Source organism: Lissotriton helveticus, chromosome 12 (assembly GCF_964261635.1).
Source record: "Lissotriton helveticus chromosome 12, aLisHel1.1, whole genome shotgun sequence".
In the NCBI taxonomy this organism is placed as follows: Eukaryota; Metazoa; Chordata; class Amphibia; order Caudata; family Salamandridae; genus Lissotriton; species Lissotriton helveticus.
Window position 1 is genome coordinate 833,188,647 of NC_136073.1, and position 24,239 is coordinate 833,212,885.

The 24,239-nt window shown below is 41.0% G+C and overlaps 1 protein-coding gene across 1 annotated transcript; it reads right to left on the minus strand.

The window, feature by feature from the left end:
* Positions 1–68: 68 nt before the first annotated feature.
* Positions 69–15,569, minus strand: LOC144799540 (vimentin-type intermediate filament-associated coiled-coil protein-like). Its single transcript, XM_078670906.1, has 2 exons — positions 14,451–15,569; positions 69–4,784 (listed from the first exon to the last, which is right to left on the minus strand). Exons 1-2 carry the CDS (start codon positions 14,639–14,641, stop codon positions 4,436–4,438), a joined length of 540 nt encoding a protein of 179 aa, XP_078527032.1. The 5' UTR covers positions 14,642–15,569; the 3' UTR covers positions 69–4,435.
* Between the last annotated feature and the right edge of the window lie 8,670 nt (positions 15,570–24,239).

Consider the following 24,239-nt stretch of genomic DNA (forward strand, 5'->3'; position numbering starts at 1 on the left):
AACCCTAATGCGACCAGAACTTAAAACAATTGTCTCACAAGCTTAGACTGTATTCAAGTTCTTTGCAATGAAATGTTACCTTACATTTTATTGAAGAAAATAGACACATTTTTCAATCATAGTCCAACATTTGAAATTTCTGTTGCGAAAAAAGATGGCTGGCATTTTACATTTTTTTATTGTGTTACACGTCAACGTTAAAGTGAACACTCCTGATATACTTTCACATAATTGTGGTATTTAAAAGGTTCATCTCATATAAAACATTAGAATGTTGACATTTTAGATCTATACAAATATATATATCTGTAATAGAGAAAAGTCTAAATTAAGCTTCTTATTACAATTGCATATTAAAAAGGTTAGGCATGGTTTGGAAAGTGAGTATCTTTGATGCTATATATTTCATACGATATTTCAATGGGCGTTCTACCCACACCATGTCGTCTGAGGTGTCCAAGGCTTGTACTCTTCTTCCTATTTACTGTATACTAACAGAAGATAACTTTACATTTAACTAATATTGATAAAAATAATTTCCCCAATTATTGCTCACACTGAAAACCTGCCATGATTGCCGCCCTAAAGGATCAAAATTGAAGATCCTTCCATAAGCATATGGATTTAATTTGAACCAATAGTTTAGGTGTGATCTATCTTTAAATACTGAACATTCAAATATATGACCAGGCCCCATGACCCAAAAAATACAGGCCAGCCACATATTCTGATGATTTTGGAAAGTTAATTGTGCTTTGCTTTTGGCACAGGCAATTAAAAATTGATGATGATAACATGACAGAACACGTCCTTTAACTATTTAATGTAAAAGACAGACAATTAAGAATTACTGCCCAATCATCCTCAGACAAAGTACAGCAATTCTAAATTCACACGTGTGAAGTTATTATGAATCCACTTAAAAATACAAAATGCAAAACAAGAGCGATATCGGGCAATGTAACATAGTCCCATTCTGAAAATATCCGAAGCTTAGTGTATCCAAATTTACACTGCTTGCCTCATGCAGCTAAATAAAGAAAGAAGGATAATGCTCCAATGAATTGTAAGTAATATAATATCTGTGCTAGCAAACCATTGCTTAGAGCCTGAAGAACCTTGTTCTTCCATTGCTTTGATGAAATATAATCAAGTCCTTATTAGAGGATTAAGAATAGTTTCAAATTCAGCCCAACCCTATCCTGTAAACCTTTGAGATCTGTGTGGTGGTGCCATGATCTGCTGGCCTCACCACGGCTTCCTATTGGCAGCCTTACACATGTACCTAAGTCTTTCCCCCACTGTGAATAGGGGGAACTTCTAGGTCTTAGTGGGCATTTAAAAGCATAGGTCTCCGAAAGTGAACTGGGGCAGAGAATGTTGGTAAGGCACTCTGGATGCTCAAACAGACAATGTTGGTAAGTCTCATTCTGGAGTGAGGCACACAAAAACAAGAAAACGTTTATGTGCCTAGAAATTAGTGCGATTGTTAATCCATTTTATCATTTAAAAGATTATATATTAATATCCATATTTTGAAAAATAAATACCGCCTGAGCGACCCATACAAATATTAAGGTCTTTTCTAAGGAGAACCATGGAGTACATGAACAGTACTACACTTCCTGTCTAGTGGCAGCATTTCATACAATGTCGTCACTGGCCGTTAATGCAGAGCAAATGCAGGAAAATCTGAGCAGTCAAATCAGGTTGGTTGCAACTCATTTAGTGTTACCACTTTGGTCATTGTCTGCTCTGTAAACTGGTGCTTACAGTACCTGGCAATTGCTAGTCCTTCGGAGAATGTATCAACCGGATAACCCATAAAAAATTCCCTGAACCATCGTCTGTCAAGTGTTCCTGCGTAGCAAGCTTCAATTCTGTATAAATTCCACAGATATCACGATCAGCTTTTCTAAAAGCAAGATTTTTTATAGCAGTACATTGCAAAACAGACATCTATTCAAAATACAAAACAGCCAATATAATAGCTTCTTGGTCGTACACCAGAGACACGGCATGTATTGACATCAATTCCTTTCGTGAAAAACCCAATGCCATAACATCCTTTTGTATCATTTATCACAACATTATTAGGAGTATAAAAATAAGAAGTAAAAAATAGATTTGCAAGCAATGCTACAACAGTTATTAATAGGAACAGTATACAAACCTAGTAAGAGATTAAACATGAGGAAAGTGGGATAATGAAGAACATTTAACATTGTTATACCATTCTCAACAAGCTGATAAATTAGAATGCGTGACCTTTTTGGGTGAGTCTAGACCTCTAGCGGTAAGGTCAAGACCTCTGAGAGCTCCTCTGAACCATATTGTGCTGAACGTTGAACAAGCTATCTTACATGACACAGGTAGAGCCACATCTTGAAGGTGAAGTCTACCCAATGTTCACAGTAGATACAAGTCGTTCACTCTGTCATCTCCTTTAAACTTGATGTTGGGCCACATTTAGAGTGAGCAGACATGTTGCCCATGTAACGCTACCTCTTAGGCCAAACTGACCAATTTTAAAGAATATTTCAAACATGTAACACTGGACTGTTAGACATTATCTTAGATTATTTGACCAAAGAGCAACAGAGGTCATCAAATTCATACACTGTCAGCTGGGTACCCAAACACATGGTCTCAAGACTGTGTAAGGATTACTTGGCAAAGTTAAATATCTTTTTTTGGCATAAGGTGAACACTTCAGCTTGAACATGGAGACTAATATGTGTATCCTCTCCGGACTAATGAAAAAAGCAGAAGATATTCTTCCTTATATGTCAGAAGGTGGAGCTGATTCTGCCTTTGAGGTATTCATTTATAAGTATATATCAAGTTATGATACCCTGAAATGTTATCTGTGCCTTGAAGGAACCCCCTTGTAAACGGAAAATACATAGCTCCTTCTTGCTTTACCAACAGAATTCAATAACTTGCTGGTCGGCAAACTATATTTTTGAGTTCTCCCCGTTTGTTTGCATTCCGTAGAATATTAGTCCTGCAGGCCAGCAACTAATAAGTGTTGAAAGTGTGCAGTTGAGGTACAATGGAAGAATCAAGCATTGTCAGGTGGGTACTGGTTTCTATTATAATTTGACCCACCCCAGATGCACAAGAACTAGAGGCCAGTAGTGAAATAAAGATATATTTTCACTTTGAAAACAGAAACACACCCTTTCTATATTTTTTTTGAGCCAAGTCTGTAAAAGCAGGCAGAAAACTGGTGTTGGATTGTTCCCGCCATTCTTTTTAGAAACAGAAGAAAGAAAACAAGAATAAATACCTTATCACTGGCAGTCTGTAATCCACATACACTGAACAGTACACATGTATTAATTTTCTGAACACAAAGCTGAGACATACTCTATACAACTGAGGCCTTCCAATTTTTGCCTGTTTTTCGTGAATGATTGTTTCAAAGGTGGAGAATGGGAAAGGAAATGGACTGACTCATAGTGGATGCTTGGCACTTTCGTGTGGACCAAGCCAACAAACTGTACAATAAGGGAATGACCAAATCTCAAGAATTCGCAGTTGGAGTTGCATGTGTGATGTTCCAAAACTATTAACGATGCCCCCTGAGATTCACCAAGCAGGCAGATTTGACCTACAAGTACTCTATGGCTTCTCCAGATTATTAAATAAGGCATTAATAAAGGTCTAGCGGAAAGTGCAATGCCAACCCTCAACCTGCATGTAAACCTATCGCAGCATTTAGTGACCTGGAATGGATTATTGGATAACTAATGGTCATTTTATTCTAATCTTCTGAACGTAATGGAACTCTTCGCTTTTAGGTCTGGCTTAAAAGTTATCAGGAAATCTAATTGTGTAAGTTGTATATTGCGAAAGTCCAAGCTGCATTCCTTAAAAAGTGTTGTAAAAAGTGCTAGAAAAAATAAACAGTTGATTCTACTCACAAATTTAGCAAACAACCCAACAACCTTGACACTAGTAAACTTCTCTATGATAAGAAACAGTTCATGGGTCTTTGGCAACAAAGCAGACAATAAAAAGGTCCTGGGGTCATGTAATGAGAAGATCCTTTACAAAGACACGTTGAGCATGCACAGAATTGATCCTGGATAACGCAAGGTACCTTTACTCCCTAAAAGCGGTCTGCTTTTCATTCTGTCAGAGAGACTGACATCTCATTGAAGTCAAGTACAGCCAGCTAAAATAGTGTGGAAAGTAACACAGACTGTAAAAAAGAATTGTGTGTAGTAACCATTCCATACTCGTATATTCCAAATACCAGATGGTGAAAGTATGATATACTTTGATAAGATGTGGAAGGACTGAGAGGCCTACCCTTCAGAGAACCCATAGTTCTTGAAGTTGTTTCTTACAAAGGAACAGATAAAACGAAACACGTTGGAGTAAAGCTTGTGTAAATCGTTATTTCCACTCTCGGGTACATCCCAATTCAGACAGTAGTGCCAAATAATGTCTTTTCCAGTTCCTGGTCTTCACTATCATTTTCACAGAGGGAAAAATTATCATTGCTGTTGAGCCCCCCGTTGCTTTGGGGTACTCTGAAGACGACGGGCGATTCAGATCCCAGGTCTGATCCTGGAAAGACTCCCAGCCTCTCGCCTTCTGCCATGTATAGCAACAGACTGTCTAGGAGGGGCCGGCTCTGGCAGATCTTGCTCAGCAGTTGGCTGCGGTGCTTCAGTTGGGAAATCACATCATCCTTCTCCTTGATCACTCCCAGGAGCTTCTGAGCAGTCTCCTCTGATCGAAGGAACCTTTCCTGAAGGTTAGCAATTTCCCTTTAAATAAACAGAAAGAAAACGCAGAATTTTACAGCTGTCAGTTGATTATCACTAATTTCATAGTGTGGTGGTTTCTTTTACTCCACCTCATATGGGATTTCACTTAGATCAGGTTGCCGTAAAAAGGGATGAAGAAGTTACTTACCTGAAACAAACGTTCTGTACTTCACTAATGTAAATGGTACAGAGCACCTCACTTCTATTAATAGATTGCCCTCCAAAGGAACCTTGATCACTTTAAATGCAAGCAGTACTGTGCATGTATTTCAGTACCCTGAATTATCTGCCCCCAAAAGAATCCTCCATGAATCTACTCCTCTCTAAAACAACTTTCAAACACTTTAAATGAAAGCAGTAAAGTGCACATCAAGTTTTCCCTAAGAATGATGCTACAAGAATCCATGACAACTCACTTTTCTTACTTTGCGACTAGAATATGGCCCACTCTGACCGACTTATACAAACTTAGTCAGTTACTGTAAAAAAAAATGAGAAAGTGTGTTTACACAGAGGATCTAATGGATACTAAGCTTATAAGTGGAGACTATGAGAAGGGAGTGAACATCACGGGATGGAAATATGAGACCACAGCCAATGACACTGCATGCAGCAGTAGGAAGACAGGTGGTCCACATTTAGCCAAGAGTACTAGAATTGATGTAGACATAAGCAATATAAATAAAAGGAAAACAGCATAGATAAAGTTTCACCAGCGGTCCTGTTGGGAGTGAGGCGATATTTCTTGTAAACTGCCGACAGAAAGGGGAAGTTTTCTAAAGGCATGAATTCGCTATTTATTATCCTTTAATTATGACGATGCATAAACTCGGTCACAAGATGATCCGCTCCAGGGAACACAGAGTACAGATTCACGTTTGGAGGCATTTGAGAAGGAGCCAGCAGTAAGGTTCTTGCCCACATGGCCGGCATGGGTACGAACAGAGCAGGTATTGAAAGTCATTGAGCGACCCTAGTCAGACAGTGGAAAAAGCAGCAGTGTCATTGAAATGTTGACTGCTTGAATTCACAAAGGAGATTCTGATTAGGCATTGGAAATTTGCCTGGGCGCACAGGAAGCTGATATCAAAATCAAATCACCTAGGAGAAACGGATGAGATCTCTCTGTCCCTGATCCACAGCAGGAATGAAGTATGGAAAGGGAAATACTAATTTGTTACACCAGCCTATCTGGAAAGGGATTGTGTTTTGAAAGACCGGTCCATCAAGAGACTACCCTTACAAATAAATTTCATACAGTAGACGCGCCTTTTTCCTTTGGTTACAGGAATCAACCACAAAACTGTAGCCAAATCATTTCATGACTCTGCACGTAAAGTGAATTATTGTGGTTGGGTGCAGACTAGCCCAACCTGCTTAGCAACTTTGAAATTGGTTGCCTGTATTTCCATGTAATAGGTAATTTGTCAGATTAGAATTGATTTCTATTCTCCATTCTTCAACCATAAATGTATCAGAGATTGTGAGTACATTCCTATTGAACTGAGTAAAAGTAAGGAAATAGAATTTGTGTGTAGTTTGTGTTCTGTACAAATGCTAAAGCTGAAGTACAAATGATTTTAGAAAAAAAACGTACAGACTAACCAAGTCTGTGCACGCCTCTTTTGAGGACAACAATCCTACCTAGGTCTATAATTGCACGCATTCAAAAACATGTTTGATTCTGAGAATCCCGAGGAGTCACCAGCTCTTTTCAAACCCCCAAATGCATTAAAAAAAAGGCTTCCTGAAAATTAGGCTGCTGGTTAGGTATACAAACTTTTGTTTTATTTATAAGTGCTTTCTATTTCTCTCTTAGAAACAGGACTATGAGGACCAGATTCCCCCAAACTGCTTTTCAAATAGGGTTCTCAGTTCCAGGCAATCCAGTATTCATAGTTTGCACATTGATTCTCAAAATCATCAATGTAATGATGCCTAATCTTAGACCAATCTTACTTAGGATGCAGGTTCCATCACTGTTTCCATTATGTGAAACGCCCTCAAAGTAAAGAAAAGATACATAAGTGTCAGACCCTACTGCAGATAAATTACATTGAGAATCCTATGCTAAATGTGGGAGTTTTCTGCATAATAGTTCTGGCGTTAAGGGTTCAGACGTGTTAAATATAGTATGAGCTGCATTACCGCTGTGGAAAAAGTATAGCTTAAAATAATTTAAAGGAATTTCATACAGAAATAAATCAGAACCACACTGGTAAAATTCATGGTGAAGCCAACGCTTGTGTCCGCTTGACAGTGATATGTGGATATTTGGATATGAGTGTTTAGGATCATTATAATTTGGGTGTGATGGCAGTGAGTATGTGTGTGATTCTCAGAGATTGTTATAGTTGATAACCAATTTTTCTTCAACCTCCAAGTTGAGAGATGTGAATACGAGCTTCAAGTTCGTTTTTTGCAGGTCTCAAACCCATTTTCAGTTTTGCTTGTTTAAGGTAAAATAAATAATTCTTAAAGTCAACATACTGCTTGCTTTCTAGTAGCCGAGCTGAACACAAGTCTTCTTCAGACGAATGGAGAGAACACGAATAAATGCAATATAGTTACAGAGATAAGATTTAATACAAAACGTGAAAGTGGTGATTTAATTTTGGCATAAAAACATATTTTGTCAAAATGTTTTAAACATACTTTTTAGGATCTTTTAATTTTTTTATGGTGGGTTGTATTTGTATCTTCGTATTTCAGTGTCCCAAATAAACAATTTTGACCTGTTCATAAAATATATATGTAAAAGAATATTAGTAAATTGTTAGGGAAGAAAGAAATCAAATACTTGCATTGAAATTAGTAACATGAACCGAAAATAGATGAAGTATAAATCAATCTTTAAATTTAAAAAAAGATATGTACATAGGTGTCTCCCAGAATCTAAAGGATATAACTGACAATTGTAGTTTTCAACTATGTTGGTGATGCAATATTAGAACACACGATAGCAAAAACAGAAACTTATTTTAAGACAAAAAGGTTTTGAAATTCATCTTGCCACTTTTTCAAGATTAGACATGTCGCAACTCATTTTTATTTTTCTATATTTTGTTTATTTATAGAGAAAGATACACAAAAAAAAGTTTAGAACGTTGGCATTTCTGGGATAAGACTATAGCAACAATCTGTTGAACATATTAGAATAAAATGGATTATCACTCAAAATAAATCAGCAGCTCCAAATACTGTACTGTGGTTTTCCTTCTGAATGTGATTCATGCTCTTAAATGTGTCTGAACACTCCTGTTAATGTTGTACCCATGAACTTTTTTCTCCTAAATGTGATTATGCATCCACATGTGATTTTGCTCCTAAATGTGACACCACCATGCCGCCTACATGCCAAATATGATTTTGAATGCTTAAATGGGATTAGGCACATAAATGGCGTTATGCTCTTTGATATTGTCCATATCCAAATTCATGCTGTTATGTGGGATTTTGAACCCCATTTCTGCATCCAAAAGTAATATCCGGTAGATGCTCACCTTTTAAACCGAACATATTGCTTCCATGTATGTTCTCTGTATGGAGTGCTTTGTCACCGAAATGCAAAACCACATTCAAATGATTTTGAACCTTAAGGTGAGATTTAATTTTTTTGTGGTTTTGAACCTAAAAGTATCTGTGCATTCTTGAATATGTTGTACTTGGGTTGTTTTCATACCTACATGTGATTTTGCACCCAAGATATTTTGCAGAATCTTGCTGATGTTGGAACAGGAGCGATTTACCTTAAAATTGATTTTACATTAAATGGTGTGGATTTTTAACAGTTTTCACATTCCTGTTGCAAAAAAATATTATTTTGCACCCGTGTGTGATTTTTGCTGTATCGAGCATTTCCAGGATTTAGTAATGGCACAAATGCTTACTATGTACCTGAATGTGGTTGGGTACCTAAATGTCAATTTGCTTCTGAGTGTTACAACATTCCTGCTTACTTTCCGCAAAGGGGGATTTTGCACATAAGTGATTTGCAACTGAAAGAGATTTTGCACCTACATTTTTTTTACTACTAAATCGGGTGTGTGCTAATAAAGGTATTTTCAACTTTTGTAAGTTTTGCAGCAAAGGTGAGGAGTTTGGTTCCTAAAAGGGTTCCCACATTTCTGCTGATTTTGCACCTTAATATATTTGTTCACTCAAGTGTGATTTTACATATATCTGGAATTTCTGCACCAGAACGTTGTCCAGGGTCATGCTGAGGCTGCACCAAGAGTGATATTCCAACTCAATGTGCTTCCAACCGAATGTGATAGATTTAGCAATAATAGTGTTTTTGCACTTAAGTGAGATTTTCACCAGAAATATGATTGTGCTTCTATATGTGTTACTACATACCTGGTTTCTTTGCACCTACTTCAGATTTTGAAACTAAAAGTGATCTTTTTTCTCACATAAATGTGATTGCTCGTTCTTTTGTGCCGATTCTGAGTAAACCAGAGAGTGTTAGATATTTACAACAACCAGGAAATACCTGTACCATTGGATGAGAACGTTACCATGTGAGCAGTATAACTCCTGTTCTGACTTTTCACTCACAAAACTGGCATAACATTTGGAATTCATTACGTAACCCACAGAACTCTGCATGTATCAGTAGATGGTGATACACCAGTAGATTTCTGTTGGTATGACCTTCCAAAATTACCTGGGGAAAATGGCTCGGGGTTCTATCATTTCTGTTCATGTTGAAATTTCAATCCTTACAAAAACACGAGTTTACACGGTTATCAGAATTTTGCTGGCAACTCGAAATTGGGGCCTAAAAGAACAAGCTACTTACCTTTGGTAACGCAATATCTTATAGAGACTCAATCTAGCCACAGATTCCTTACCTTAGAATATTCCCTATTTGCCAGACTAGATCCAGAAACATTTTCTGAGCAGTCCCCTTGCGCGCCAGTCAGGGCCGGACTGAGAACGAAAACCGGCCCTGGCAAAGTGCTCGGCCGGCCCCCTGGCCCCCCAGTTTTCGGCCGTTTTTGTTACAGGGCCGATTTTGCAGCTATGCTGCAAAAACGGCCCTGTAACAAAAACGGCCCCTAGGGCCCAAAACCGGCCCCCTCCCTTGCGGCGCACCGGGGGATTGCCCGGTGCCCGCAACGGCCAGTCCGGGCCTGGCGCCAGTAGACTGTGCACGGTGGCGTAGCAAAGGTTGGGTCCGCCCCGGCAGCATGAGTTTTGGGGGCAGCGGCACCCATCCTCCACATTGCAAAGGAGGACCCTTACTCTGTAGGAGGAGAAGGGAGGCCAGTGTCTGGTGAGGTATCCAGACCACTGGCATCAGTCTGTTCCTCATACCAGTTATCCTCGGTCATGGTCTATTCTAGTGTGTTGGAATAACTATTGGGATGCTCTGATCCACTCCATAATCCTCACAGGGCCTTTGTGGGAAAATAAGGCTCTGTCTGGGACTGTCCGTGCCGGTGTCGTGTGACACTGCTCAGGCTCCTTATCGAAGTCCGGAATAATGCTGGGTTCAGCACCACTGGTGCCACGAAAGGCGCCACCATCATGAACCCTGGTGGAAGTCGTGTATTTATGACCAGAGTCTATCCGGATCTAGGAACGGATCCTGAAGGCCTGACTGGTGCCAAGGGCAAACCCACCGGCAGCAATCCAACCAGGGCCGCTCTTGGGCCCATGGAACTGAAGAAGCTCCAGAGCATGGCCTCATAAAGTTACTTTAGTTGGGCAGGGGTTGCTCTGGGGAATTCGGGGAAGTGCAGAGGGAACCCAGGCTCCGTGTGGACGACGTGGGAGTGGGTCCTTGATGTGTGGGCTCTTTCCTGAGCCTCGTCCAATTACTTAGACCAATGCAGAGAACTCAAAGAATGCTTCAAGATGCTTACCAGATGAAGTCTGGTAATGTGACTTAAGGAGCAGTCACGGGGCCTCTCTCATGACCTGGAGCCGTACGGAGTCATATGTCGAGCAGTCCGGAGCTTCGTGGCTCCCTTTCAAATTGCCTTCAGATACATGGTCTTGCAATTCAAGCAAGCCTTGGAGACGTAGTCCGACTCAAAGCACCAAAGGCTGCCCAAGTGGAGGTCTGTCATAGAGAATTGCTTGTAACAAGCACCACAAGGCTTAAAACTAGTAGGTTTTGTAAGGGACATAGTCCAAAAATTATGGTAAAAAGGCACACAGGTTGAAAGTTTTCAACAGCAAGTCCAACAAATCCAGTCAAAAAATTACTGAGGGGAGCTCGATCTGGATCTACACTGATGGCGCTAAACAACACCACCTACCAGCTTGGTGGGACTGCTCAGAAAAGAGTTTACGAATACAGTCTGACGCCTGGGGAATATCTTCAGGTAAGGAAATATGCGGCTAGAAGTCTCGATCAGATGTTTTTCACACTTCTTTCAAAATCAATACCAACAAACATAAAAAAGAGCGTTTCTCATATCAGATCAGATTTCGGGATGTACAAAACGACACCTCAGAGATCCTACTCTTGCTGACATACCCAAACCAAAACCAAGCCCTGACACCTATCTGAAATTTTTTTTGTTGAGAAAAATACCATAATCAGAGAATGGGATCCATCAAAACTGACCCACTCGCAACCCTGGCGGAACCTACAGACAATTATTTTAAGGACAATTGGGATTCACGCCATGGTATGGGCGGTATGCAAAACCGGGGTGGTGAGGAGTAAAGCCCAACCCAAAATTGGTAATAAAAAATGGACACGGCAGAGAAAATTCATGTCATAAATGCAGTTAGTCTATGGAGGATTTACATGCGAACCCTCCCTGCCCCCCCCCCCCCAAGTAAGAAGAAATTAGACAGCTGAAACTGCGTCAAGTTACTTACAAGGATGTCGTTGAAAAGAGGACTAGCGTACACTATTTTAACAAACGGTATAGCTGTATGAAGTGGGAAGCAAGGCGAGGTGTCTTTTGAGATAGCTTAATAGAAGGTAGAAAGATGTGCGGTGGATGGAGAAATTATATCAATAGTAGGTGGGCGACAGAGTTCATGGATAAGGATATTGCTCAGTTCTTTGCCAACTCCTGTCAGGATTTGCATACAGCAAAGGAAACCACAAGGGACTGAACAGATTTCCATCTTTCTGGAGAACCTTCAACTTCGGAACTAATCTGGGGAGGAGAGGCAAGACCTAAATAATGGCACACAATTGATGAAATAACAGATGCTATTCAGCTGCTACACGGTGGAAAGATCAGTGAGCGCCTACAGAGTGGCAGCTGAACTCTTTAAGAGACTGCCATCTAGATGAGGACTCAAGTTTACTAGACATGTCACTGCGATAGAAGACGTTATATACCGTGATCAGAGTGGTTCATGCCTACTAGTCATAATATTAGGAGAGTGTACAAAGCCATCACTGTACCTGAAAGACTGCAGACTATTGGCAACCATGTTAATAGGCTTTGAGAAGGCTTTTAACGGTATGTCTTGAGTACCTGTTCACTTACCCTCCTGATACACCTTGTGTTCTGGGTTGAACTTCAAAACCCTTACCATACTACTATATAAAGCCCTGGTAGCACACGTAAGGGTGAAAGGCACCCTATCAGCCTCTTTAAACTAAACAGAGGCACAAGACATGAGTACCTTCTGCTGCCCATACTCTTTGCCATAGCAGCTGAATCAATGGCTCAACATCTATGGCTGAATATGCAGATATTGTGGTTCTGCTGGACGAACAAGCTCCAAGGCAAAATATGTAGATTACCTACTTCTGTACATCTCCAGCCCCGACATTTCTTGCTGCAAGATCATACAACTCTAGAGGATTTTGGTGGGCTTTTTCACCTTGGAGTTAACTGGAATTAAACTAGGTTGTTCGTCTTGATCCCAAGGGTCAGAGGAAAAACAGGGTCCGATCGGACGTTGATCATAATTATGCATTTTGGCTGCTTAATTCCACACTCAACCAGACATCTCAGGACCTTTATCTAGCAGAGTAAGCACCACATGGTGGCTTTCACCAAATGCTTCAAGTCCACCTATGATAGTGGACATGGTATGATGGATACCTTTTCCTACTATCAGAAAACATACTTGCTTGCAATCAATGAATGATATATATATATATATGGCGCCACTGATGCACCCCACATACCGCACTGAACTCTGCCCTGAATGGCAAGCCGCTGTTGCATTATTTATACGAGGAAACCTGCCAAAGTACCTTCCCTCAACAACCTAAACTGTTAGCGAATTATGGAGCACAGCACTCAAATGAATTAATTTGAACAGCAAATTCAAGAAGAGACCACCTCTGGCTGGGTACTTGCCTGCCACAGGTTAATAAATTGTGAGTATTCAGCGAGTGGGAAAGAATTTGTCCCGAGACTCCCAGCTTTTTTGATACCTGCAAATCTGACATGGGCTCCAACCATAACTGACATCTGACATAACTATCATTAATTCAACTCTCTGGTGGTTAAGCTCCCCATGTCTCACGGGTTCAAACTCCTGCTTCTATCCTCCGACTTCAAAAAAGTCATCCTGGACTTGGTTTTGTGAACAATGGATTTGACAACTGTCTCCTATTGAGACTTCCCAAAGTCCACCTGGATCCTCACATGGTAACCCTACAGACTACAGCCAGACTGATCCTGAGATCCACTAAATCTGAACATATCTCCCATTCATAGGTCCTTGAACTAGCTCCCTATAAAAACAAAAAAATATGCTCACACCTGCATCCATTACTCATAAAGCCTTACATGAGGACATCCCTTAATACCTCACGGAGAAAATCTGGGTCTCATTGTGCCATCGCCACCTAAGGAGATGTGACTGCCTCCGGGAAAGGCAAGCCATGCAGAAATTAAAAACATGTAATCATTCTTAAGTGACGTCCAAGAGTAGGGAACGTTATTATAACAAAAACTATAACTTAATACATGACTTTTAAAAAAGAACTGAAAATTCAGTTACATGTGCGCCACTGACTGATCTAGACAAAAAGGGTTATTCACAACTTTTATACCATGAGCCTGTATTAAAATCTACACCCCACTAACCTAAGTCTAGCCATGCTTTTAGAATTTGCAAAGATCAGAACCGTGAACTTAAAAAAAAAAAATAGAATACAATGTTGTCAAATTTTAATAAACCAAATCGACTGTTATACTTATAACTTAACGGAAAGCACCATGTCACCCTAGGACCTATTTCAATGCTCCTAATGCTGAAGGTCTGCTGGTTTTTAAGCATGATAAACCTTGGCCTGAGGTAAGGTAGGAATAAAGTTCCCAGGAACTAATAAAGTAAAAAAGTTAGGATTAAAATCAATGCCCCCCTAGAACACTTGAAACTCAAACCCATTGATATAAGTACTCCACAATAAACAGTTGTCACGTCCAGCAAAAAGATGCACACAATACTCGTACCTGTATTTTAAGAAAAACCTTGGTTCTTCTAAGTGATGGCTCATTCTAGCAAAAACACTGCAATTACAAACCTACTAGTCTCCAGGAAGGGAAAAATCTCAACTCTCACAGTTCCCACACCACTCTTTGAAAAAGAACAGAATCTTGCTTGAAGACAAAGAGGAGAAAAGAATGAATGTAACTTACGACTTAAGAAATTACATCCACACATGAACTGGATTTCAGATGCCCAGATGTATAGAGGATTATTTATCTACCCCTACCATACCTGTCTTTCCCTTCTGTGATCTCCCGGATTGTTGTGCGGAACTGTTCATCCTTCCTGATCAGGCTCTCTGCCTGCTCCCTCACAGTCGCTTCAGTGGTCCCAAGGCGCTGCTCCAGTTCAGCCACCCGCCGGTGTAGTGCCACGAGATGGGCATTGGCCTCCTTGATCTGCAGCGGCGAGAGTATTGACATTGCTCGGAGGTTCCCCTACAACTTTCTCTAAAATCCTACGTAGTGTGTGTCTGTTAAGGCAAAGTAACCTGAGACCAGCAGAGGGTCGCAGCAAAAGGAGAGTTTAACCTTTCCTCGGTATTTCAAATCTGCACAGGAAATTTGAATGGGCCCAATATTTTCTCCTAAATTACCTCAGCAATAGTTTGTGTCCAGTGTTCCCTTCAAAGGTTCACAAATGAGTAATTAGCCTACAATCACATCTTCACAGAGAAGGACTGGGTTGCTGGTGAGCTATTTTGTTGACTACTAACAGAATGTTGGCATAAGTGCTTAACAGAAACGAGGTCTACGACGTTCAATGCTATTTTATATAACTATGCTGTAAACACAGACCCAGAATCTGCGTTTTTATTTAAAACATAACATTTTATATAAATGTGGTATTATCAATTTGCTTTTAACACCTCTCTGTTATCAAAAGATAAAAGTCACTCGAGTAGGTTTAAAACCAATCACACAGAGGCTATATTAGAATATATAAAGGGGCATTGGAATATATAAAGGCATTACATTTACATTTAGTTTCAATATACAATCTCTAGGTCCTCGTTTAAAGGCAAACACCAATGATAATTTCAGTTCTGGACTTAACATATAAGCTATAATTATATAAATAAAAAAATAACTCAATAAATCTGTAAGAGCTTTTTTCGGCGGAGTATCGACCCTGACACTAGTTCCTGTAGTCAGCAGCTTCTACAACTGTCCCAGTACCACGAAGTGCATCCTTTAATGGCTGCAGTCACCCTCCTTGTCATTTTCTTCTCTAAATGTCACTCTCCCTGCTCAGTTTGTGTCTGCAGGGTGTGACATTGTGGGTGTCCCACAGTTCTTGCAATCCTGCTGCCCTGGGGGTGGTTCTCCCACACGCCTTCAAAGTCTGACTCTTGTTTCCTGCTTCTCCGACCAGGAAGTGTACGGGCATCGGGCGAGGAAGAGAGCAGCTTTCTGATTGGTTGAAGTGAGAGCAAAGCCGGTTGGTGTGCTGTGTGGCTGAGCTGTGTATGTGGCGACGGTGCTGATGAAAGACAGGCTCTTGACAGCTGTTCAGCCAAAAGTGATTATTGAGTGACAAAATGAGTGCTTTCGCGAAACAAAAACGATAAAACCCTGTTATTACACCCTATTAAAACCGAAAGGATGTGCCAGTAAGGCAAAAATAAAATTTGCCTGCTTCAGGTTACAAGACTTGATCGTGCCAATAAGTAACCAGGGGATCCACAGACCAATTGTGGATATTTGTTAAATATCTGTCCTGTCTAGTTTTTTAAATTGCCTATTCAACAGTATGTAAAAAAAAATGTTGAACATTCATAGGATAATGAATATAAGTAAATGTAGTAAAGTCCATTTTGGAGCACAATTAATTAAAATCATTGTAATTCCATCATATAAACATATACCTATAGAAATGTAAAATGTAAGACTAACTTGCAGTCCCTAAATTCAAACTCAATTTGAAGCCCAGACCCCATTTCATGTGCTTTTGTTGAAATTATAGGCCATAGTTCACAGAATAATATATACACTGAAAACAATAATAAACAGCAACTGCATATGGGCATACATGCCAATGGACCCGATTCAGACGGGAGGCTCCCTGTCTTTTAAATCATAAAATGGAAGTCAATAATGGAAATACATTCTCTCGATTCTTTTTTTTAAGCTCCCACTTTGCTCTCCTAAAATGTTGGCATGTATGTTTAGGGGACCCTGCGTTCAGTGAAGGGGATTTTAGTGGAATGTATACAGCTATTTCTATCACTGAATCGCTTTAAGGATGGTTAGTATGCTACTTCTTGCGATGCTTACAACGTTAGAGATGTTGTAATGCATTTGAAGTTTTAATGTATCCAGATATTTACCACACGTTTGTCATTGCTGTTTGTAAGTAGACAGTGAGGCAAGCTGACCTGCAATCAATTATATATATATTTTTTTATTGATTTTATTTCAGCATTCAGTCGTACATTGAGCATAATAGGAAGCATAATGGTTTAAACATTCGATGAGTATATAACAATATATTTGTACAGAGCATTTGAAATAAAATGATATAATCAAATCAACTTAAATCCATTTAGAGATAGGTGCCCAAACTTTTTCTCCAAATTTTTTCTTTTTAGACCTTTGTATCAATAGATTGCCATTTCTAATTGGTATATAGATAACAATTTGGATTGCCAGTGATTATATTTATTTATACATTTTATATAGTGCAAACGTGGCACAAGAATATTATGCATAGGAACAAAATCAAGTTATGCATAATAATGACAAGTGAATGGCAGACTGGCGGCCCGATGCCCACGTACTCATGCAGTGTGACTGACAGCAGTGAGTGAATACAGACCTGTCAATCTTAGAATCATGTTCACTGCGTGATCGTAAATGTTGAAGGCGGCAGACCTTTACAGAGGGGCCAGGGCCATTGAGAGAGTTACTTTCGCCCCCCTGCAATTCCTACCCTCCTCTATAGCAAGTATGACATCATATACAGCCACCTTCCATATCCTGGGGAGTTTCTAATTGGACCCAGCTGCGAGAGACCATGCCTGAGTTGAAAAGCTAATCGGTGCATATGTTTACAATTTACCATGTAATAGTGGGTCTTCACTGGGTTGCCGTGTGATGAGTGAAGGAACTGTGTCAAACCGTGGCACTGTGTAAGTTGGCAGGCTTGTGAAGCTATGTCACCACCTCACTACCTTTACTTTGCCTTTTCCATCATCTCTTCACACAATTTCATCATGGATGTTACCTCATACCACCATGACCTTCACATGACAAAGTTGCTATTCCAAATCCAGAGTAACTAATTTGAGGGCAGGAGCCATTCTGAGTTCATGGCCTCCTAAACTTACGGATATGTCAATGTAATGGTTTTGACAAGATAATGACGACAGAGGTGATGGGTCTAGTCACATGGATGAATCAAATTATGGTTCATCGCCCTCCGGTTAGTTGCATTGTGATTGACTGTGATTCGCATTTTTAGAGCTTGAATACTTTTCTTTTAGTTATATTATGACATGCGATGATATGCTCATCTAAACCTCTATCAAGTTGTAGTTAGTTGCACGATGACTGGCTTGCATCACCGTGTTGTGATTTGCATGCAGACTAGCCATGTTTTGTACTCCTAGACCTGAATCATCTTACAGTTAGTTGCCTGGTAACTGCCCATGATTTGCATGTTTAGAGCTTGATCACAATGCAGTTCTTTGCATTGTGAATGGTCATGATTTGCACGTCTGGAGCTCATTCACCTTGTGGTGAGTTGCATAACTGGCCATGATTTGCATGTTTAGAGCTCAGTCTCTTTGCAAGTTATTGCATGGTGAATCGCCATGATATGCACATCTAGAGCTCCGTTGCATGCTAAGTCGCCATGATTTGAATGTTTAGAGGTCGATCGATCACCATTTAGTTCATTGTATGGTAAGAGGCCATTATTTTCACGTCAGAACTCAACCAGGATGCGGTTAGTTGCGTAGTAACTGGCCTTAGTTTTCAAGTTTAGAGCGCGATCTAGGGGAAAGTAAAATATTTGACGAATTCTAGCCCTATTGCTTATGTTATTTCTTTGATGGTGGATGGCACTTGCTACAGTGGCTATTAATTTATGACTCCTGAGGGGGTATTAGATCATCTTATTGAGAGTTTTTTTTATTTTTTACATTACTAGTGCTGCTGTTAGAAACCTGAGGTTGTACAATGGGTTAAACCCTTTTCCTGGACCTATCTGTTCTCTGTAACCTGAACAGTAGGTCCACTCTTCACAACTGTAAAGTTGTCCATGACCTGAGAGTGTGAGATCTGTATAATTGAAACAATTTCCCTGAATATTTTCAAAGTGGATTCGTTGTCAAAACATATGACAAAGAATCTATTTGTAAGGGGCAGAATGAGTACGTTAAACAAAGTAAGTAAAAGCTAGAACTGAGCGAACATGCTATATGTATTCTGAAGCATAGTATGCCTGTAAAATTGTCTATTTTAAAACTATGGATTTGTAGCCAACGTTTTAGTGAAATTGTGCTACCGATCGCACCTTTTTAAAAATAATTATTAGGGAGTGTAAACTAAAGGTGGGCAAGTCACTGAAAGCTTGAACTGGACGCCTGTCTCGGGCTCGGCTTGAGTTCTACTTGGACCCCCAAGCCCAAAATGAACCAAGCTTGCATGTGACTTCTGCCAGCCACTACCCTCTAACCTCATGCACGAAGACTGGAAGACAAAGAATCATGGCAGTCAATTCACCGTAATGCCAGGGGTAGCGGAAGTGACATTGCACGCCCTTTGACCTCCCCTTCCACTCACTCACACATACTTACACATGCACACAAATTCACACATATTCACTCTCTCATACATAAACACACTCACACAATCAAGCACACAACAAACATTTAAAAGCATTTTTACTTATCTCAGCTGCCATGGAAGGGCATATTCAAGTTTATTACACTATTAGTGAATAATACTTTTTTTTTGTTGTTGAGAGTTTTATATAGTGCAAACTAGATCCGAGACATCAGGTTTCAGAGCGCTTTACATGAGCGCCAGTTTGTTACAAATGGACACATTCATTTTTACATACATTTTATTTATTCACTATCAGTGTAATAAAAAATATGCAGAAAATAAAGAGTGTGGAGCCCCTGCTGCCCCTGTGTTCCTGGCACTGAATTTGTTACCTCTGAGGCCAGGGGTCGTAAAGCACAACACAGGGGCTGGAACTGCGACCCCTGGTGATCCCTAATTAACATACATGCAAAAAATGTACCTAGATACCTAATTAGTGCCTCAACCGCACAATGTGAAACAAGAAAACTTGTGATCAATCCCAGCTATCCTGCATGCAAATTGTGTGATTCTAGGCAAATGTTATTTCACCAAGCTTCCTTTTCCTTAATTATCACATATAAGATGTTCAAATACATGAATTCAGGGTGTACACTGTACACAACCTCTTGTGTTTGGTTTATTACCTTATAATATTGCTTCATCTAGAATAAGAATCTAGATCACATTTAGGGTATGCATGACAACTGGCTTGCCGCTTAGTTCACTAATGGCATTGTTATGGGGGACACGGGCATCAGGAATGTTTTTAACCGCATGCGCGCTAGCGGTTTTCCCGCTGCGCGCTACGTTTCGCAAAAAGCCTCGTTACATGACGAGCTCAGCTCGTCATCAGCGCACGGCAGGTTACGCTCATGACGAGCCGAGCTCGTCATCAGCCCCGAAGGGGTTAAGGTCATGTTTGCAAATGATCACTTTAATTGACTATAGCGAAACGCTTCCGCATGTTTAATAAATACAGCTTTTTGAATCTTGAAGAGACTATCATATGTTTACATGATGTTTGTTGGATGATTTAAATGACAAATATTTCCAGACTCGGCTCTGCTTGGCTCTCCCTGTTTATTTGTTTGCAAACCATTACAATCTGAGGAGGCTTGGGCCTGCTTGACACACCGTGAAGTATTAGAATCATCCTTCCTTGTCTCAAAATGAAGCACACAAAGACTTTACGAATAAACTTATATAACGTATGCATTGTTTTTCTAATTTATGTGAATACTGTGAATTAAAATGCATTTTTTGGACCATGGTTTCCACATTTACCTTAGGAGAGAAAGACCCTCTCCAAGGCCACCCAGAGGAAGGGAAGCTCACTTGCTCAACTCTGTTGTGCTGAGTACAAATTGTGGCAGGTTACACCCTCAGCCACCAGATCCAATTTAGCCACATCAGTCCCAGTTTTGTCCCCCTGGCCGTTCTTTCCTCATCCCAGGCAAAGGGAGTGAACTCAAATACCTATGCCGAAATCCAGGCCTGATTGGGCCTTTCATATGGCGATGGGAGCTCATTCCCTGGTTCATGAGTACTAAGCAGTCTCTAAATGGGGCCAACGGTACAGGGCGACAGACGTCTTCAGTCCCAAGAAACTGCCTGTTTAACCTTGAAACCAGCGACTTGGCGAGATGTGATCCACTGTTTGTGTGGACGTCTGAATCTTTCTTTGCAGGTTGCTGACAACGCAGCTCATGCAGTGCTTCTTGAAACCCAATCTCTTTTTAACGCAGGGCTGCAGAGCTACTGCGAAATGATGGTAGAGAGATACATTCTTCAACTCTGACTGCGTGGACATTTCAGAATAAATTAGCTTAAAGTACGGCAACACTTGAAAGTCTGAGTTTATTAAATACAACTTAAATATTGATATATTACCTTCTTTATACATGTATACCTTCCATGTACTTATGTATCTATATATGTATTACTTGACTTGTATTGTAAAAACAAAAATGGAGTCTCACCGATGGGCTATCGTATGTTTCACCCTATACCCAGGGGCATAGGAAGGGGGATGCGGTGGGTGCAGGCCGCCCCGTGTGTCATCACTGAGGGGTTTGACAAAATGGCAAAAATATGTGTTTTAAACACATAATTTTGCCATTGTCTCACTCCCTCAGTGATGACACTTGTCACCCCCAGCATGACAAAATGGCAAAAATGCATATTTTTGCCATTTTGTCAAGCCGCGGGTGACAAGAAAGTTTCCGCACTGGATACCACTTGACCTTGCTACGCCGCTGCCTATACCTCTCAATATATCCTCTACGTCCACTCTCTGACTCATGCCAAACCTCATTCTGCTACTATGATCTCCAAAATAACCCTTTCTAGAATCTTCCCACCTCTATCTCTCCTTGCATCACCCCTAACTTCATTTTACTACTAAGATCTCCTAAACAACCCTTTCTAAATTCTTCCCTCATGTATCCTGCTTTAGGCTTATCTAACACCTCATTTAACTTCAATGACATCCCTAATCCATGTCTAGAGACTCTTACCTCCTCCATCTCTCCTTTACTCATCCCAAACCTCCTCCTACTGCTATGATCTGCCAATAACCACTTTTTAGACTCTTCCCTCTTCTAGCCCTCCATTCTCCTTTTCAATCCAACCAAAAGACTCCCATGTCAACCGCTCAAATTAATTTATATTTCCCTATGCTTATTCCCCACTAAGCCTTTTTGGGTTCCGGAGTAGTGTGCTACTGCCCAAAAAGAGCTTAGAAGTCTCACCAGGACTAGTAAGCGCTGTATAAATACAATTACAATATGCTTTCATGTGGCAAGAAAATATATACCAAGTAAGACACCTCACCACGAGCCTAAGGACTCAGACCACCTATAGATAAACCCCCAGACATGGCAAACTCACGGCCCATCCACTCCATACAGTCTAAACCTGAAGAGGAAGCATGTTTTACACCTCGGAAACACCATACATACACACACATATACACACATCTAAGCATGGATGAGACACACACATGACACACGACACACAAACACAGGCACAAACACCACACATGCACAAATGCACACGACATGTAGACATGAAGTAACAAAAACACTCACACCCACACACATTCACACTCGCAGGGTGCCCATGATAACTGACTTGCCTCTTAGTTCTCTAATGGCATAGTTGTCAGGGCTGGGGGAGACTTGAATTTTCTCTGTTCATATTTAACAATGATCACTTTTAACCAAACAGCTCAATACGGTGATATAATCCAATCTACTAAGGTGAAAAAATTCTGCATATTAAAGATACGCACTTCTTTGAATTTCGAACAGACATTATCATATTTTACATGCGTGTTGCATGATTCACATGATAAATATTTGATGTCTCAGTTCGTGGTCTGGTTCTTAGAGCAAAGCCTGCCCCAGGTCTTGGTTGTGGCTTAGCAGTCCTGGTTATGTTTTATCGTTTGCACACAAGAACTACAAGGTTGTTACTCTGCAAATAAATGCCACTGTGAAAGGTGGCCCTCTCAGCCCAGCAAGAGTTAGCAACCATAGAATAGTTTTCCAGTTGTCTGTGCATTGCGACACGCTGCTTTTGGCAAAAACAATTCCTTCATTTGAAGAGTGAATAGAGCTCTTGGCTCTTCCCAGTTCTTAATTTGTGAAAGAAAATGTGCCAGACCCCAAAATTGTGCCCAGATGCCCACATCCAGCACAATCAAACATCAGGGTGCTAAATCCAAGGCTGCGTAGTCTTGATTCTACCTCATACCTCTTTAATCCGGTACCCGATACCCCCTGCCTCATCTTACTCTTGAAGGATTTTTTTCATCAATGCTTCCCTTTTGTCACTGTTTTCCTTTCCTTCTCTTCCACCTTTTGATTTTTCTCACTAGCTCCGAATCAAAGTCGGTTAATGAAATGAAATGAAATGAAATTAAATTAAATGAAATTGGGTTTATAGAGCGCATGGCTGCCCAAGAGCGTCCCAGCGCTGGTACACTAATAACAGAACACAAGAGGAAAGAAATTAGGGGGCCTTGGGGAAAAGAAAGGTTTTAAGTGATTTTCTAAATTTCAGGTAGGAGGGTTCCTTCCGTAGATCCCTGGGAAGGGCATTCCACTTTTTTGCTGCATTCAGCGAGAACCGGCGGCCTCCAGTGCGGGCTTTCCTCACTCTGGGTGTGATGGCCAGGTTTTCTCCGTCGGACCGAAGGGCCCATGCCGGTTTGTATGGACAGATCAAACCCCTCAGGGCCGGAGGGCCGTTACCTTGCAGAGATTTATAGGCAATACAGAGTGACTTGAAGGAGATTCGCTCCTGAATTGGGAGCCAATGTAGGGCTCTGAGCAATGGTTTGGCTGAAGCCCATCTGGGAGCCCCCATAAGTAGCCTGGCTGCAGCGTTCTGAACTCGCTGCAAGATATTGATCGAGGCCTGAGGCGCCGCCAGGAGGAGGGCGTTGCCATAATCTAGTCTGGACAAAATTAGGCCCTGGATTAGGAGTTTTCTCGATTCGAAAGGAAGAAGGGGGAGGACCTTCCGTACAGCCCGCAGTAATCCAAAGCACCCTCCTGCCACTTTCTGCGCATGGGTCTTGAATGTTAATTGGGGTTCAAACCAAACCCCGAGACTTTTAACTTTCTCCTTTGGCGGTGGTAGGTCCCCCATACAGGGAGGGCAATTCTTAGAGGACAGGGATGAAAGTGGGTGGCCCATGACCATAATCTCGGTCTTAGCTCCATTAAGTTTGAGTTTAGAGTCAGTCATCCAAGAGGAAATAGCAGTTAGGCATCTTGAGAGGTCGGATGGGTGTCCCCTTTGTTGTGACAGCGAGACGATAAGTTGTGAGTCGTCTGCGTAGCTAATGGATTTGATCCCGAAGGGGGCTACTGCCTCCTCTAACGGGGCCATATAAACATTGAGGAGGAGCCCTGAGGAACCCCACACTGAAGGGGAGTGGGTTTGGACATCGAGCCATTTTCCCAAATCCTAAAAGATCTATTCTCGAGGAAGGATTCCAGCCATCTGAGGGCTGACCCAGTGATGCCCAATTTGGCGAGGCGCTGGACCAAGGTTGCATGGTCAACGGTATCAAATGCAGCGCTTAGGTCCAGGAGGATCAGGGCCGCTGATCCCCCTGAATCCAAGATGCATCTGGCCTCTTCCGTAGCCACTAAGAGGGCAGTGTCTGTGCTCTGGCCTGGGCGAAAACCCGTTT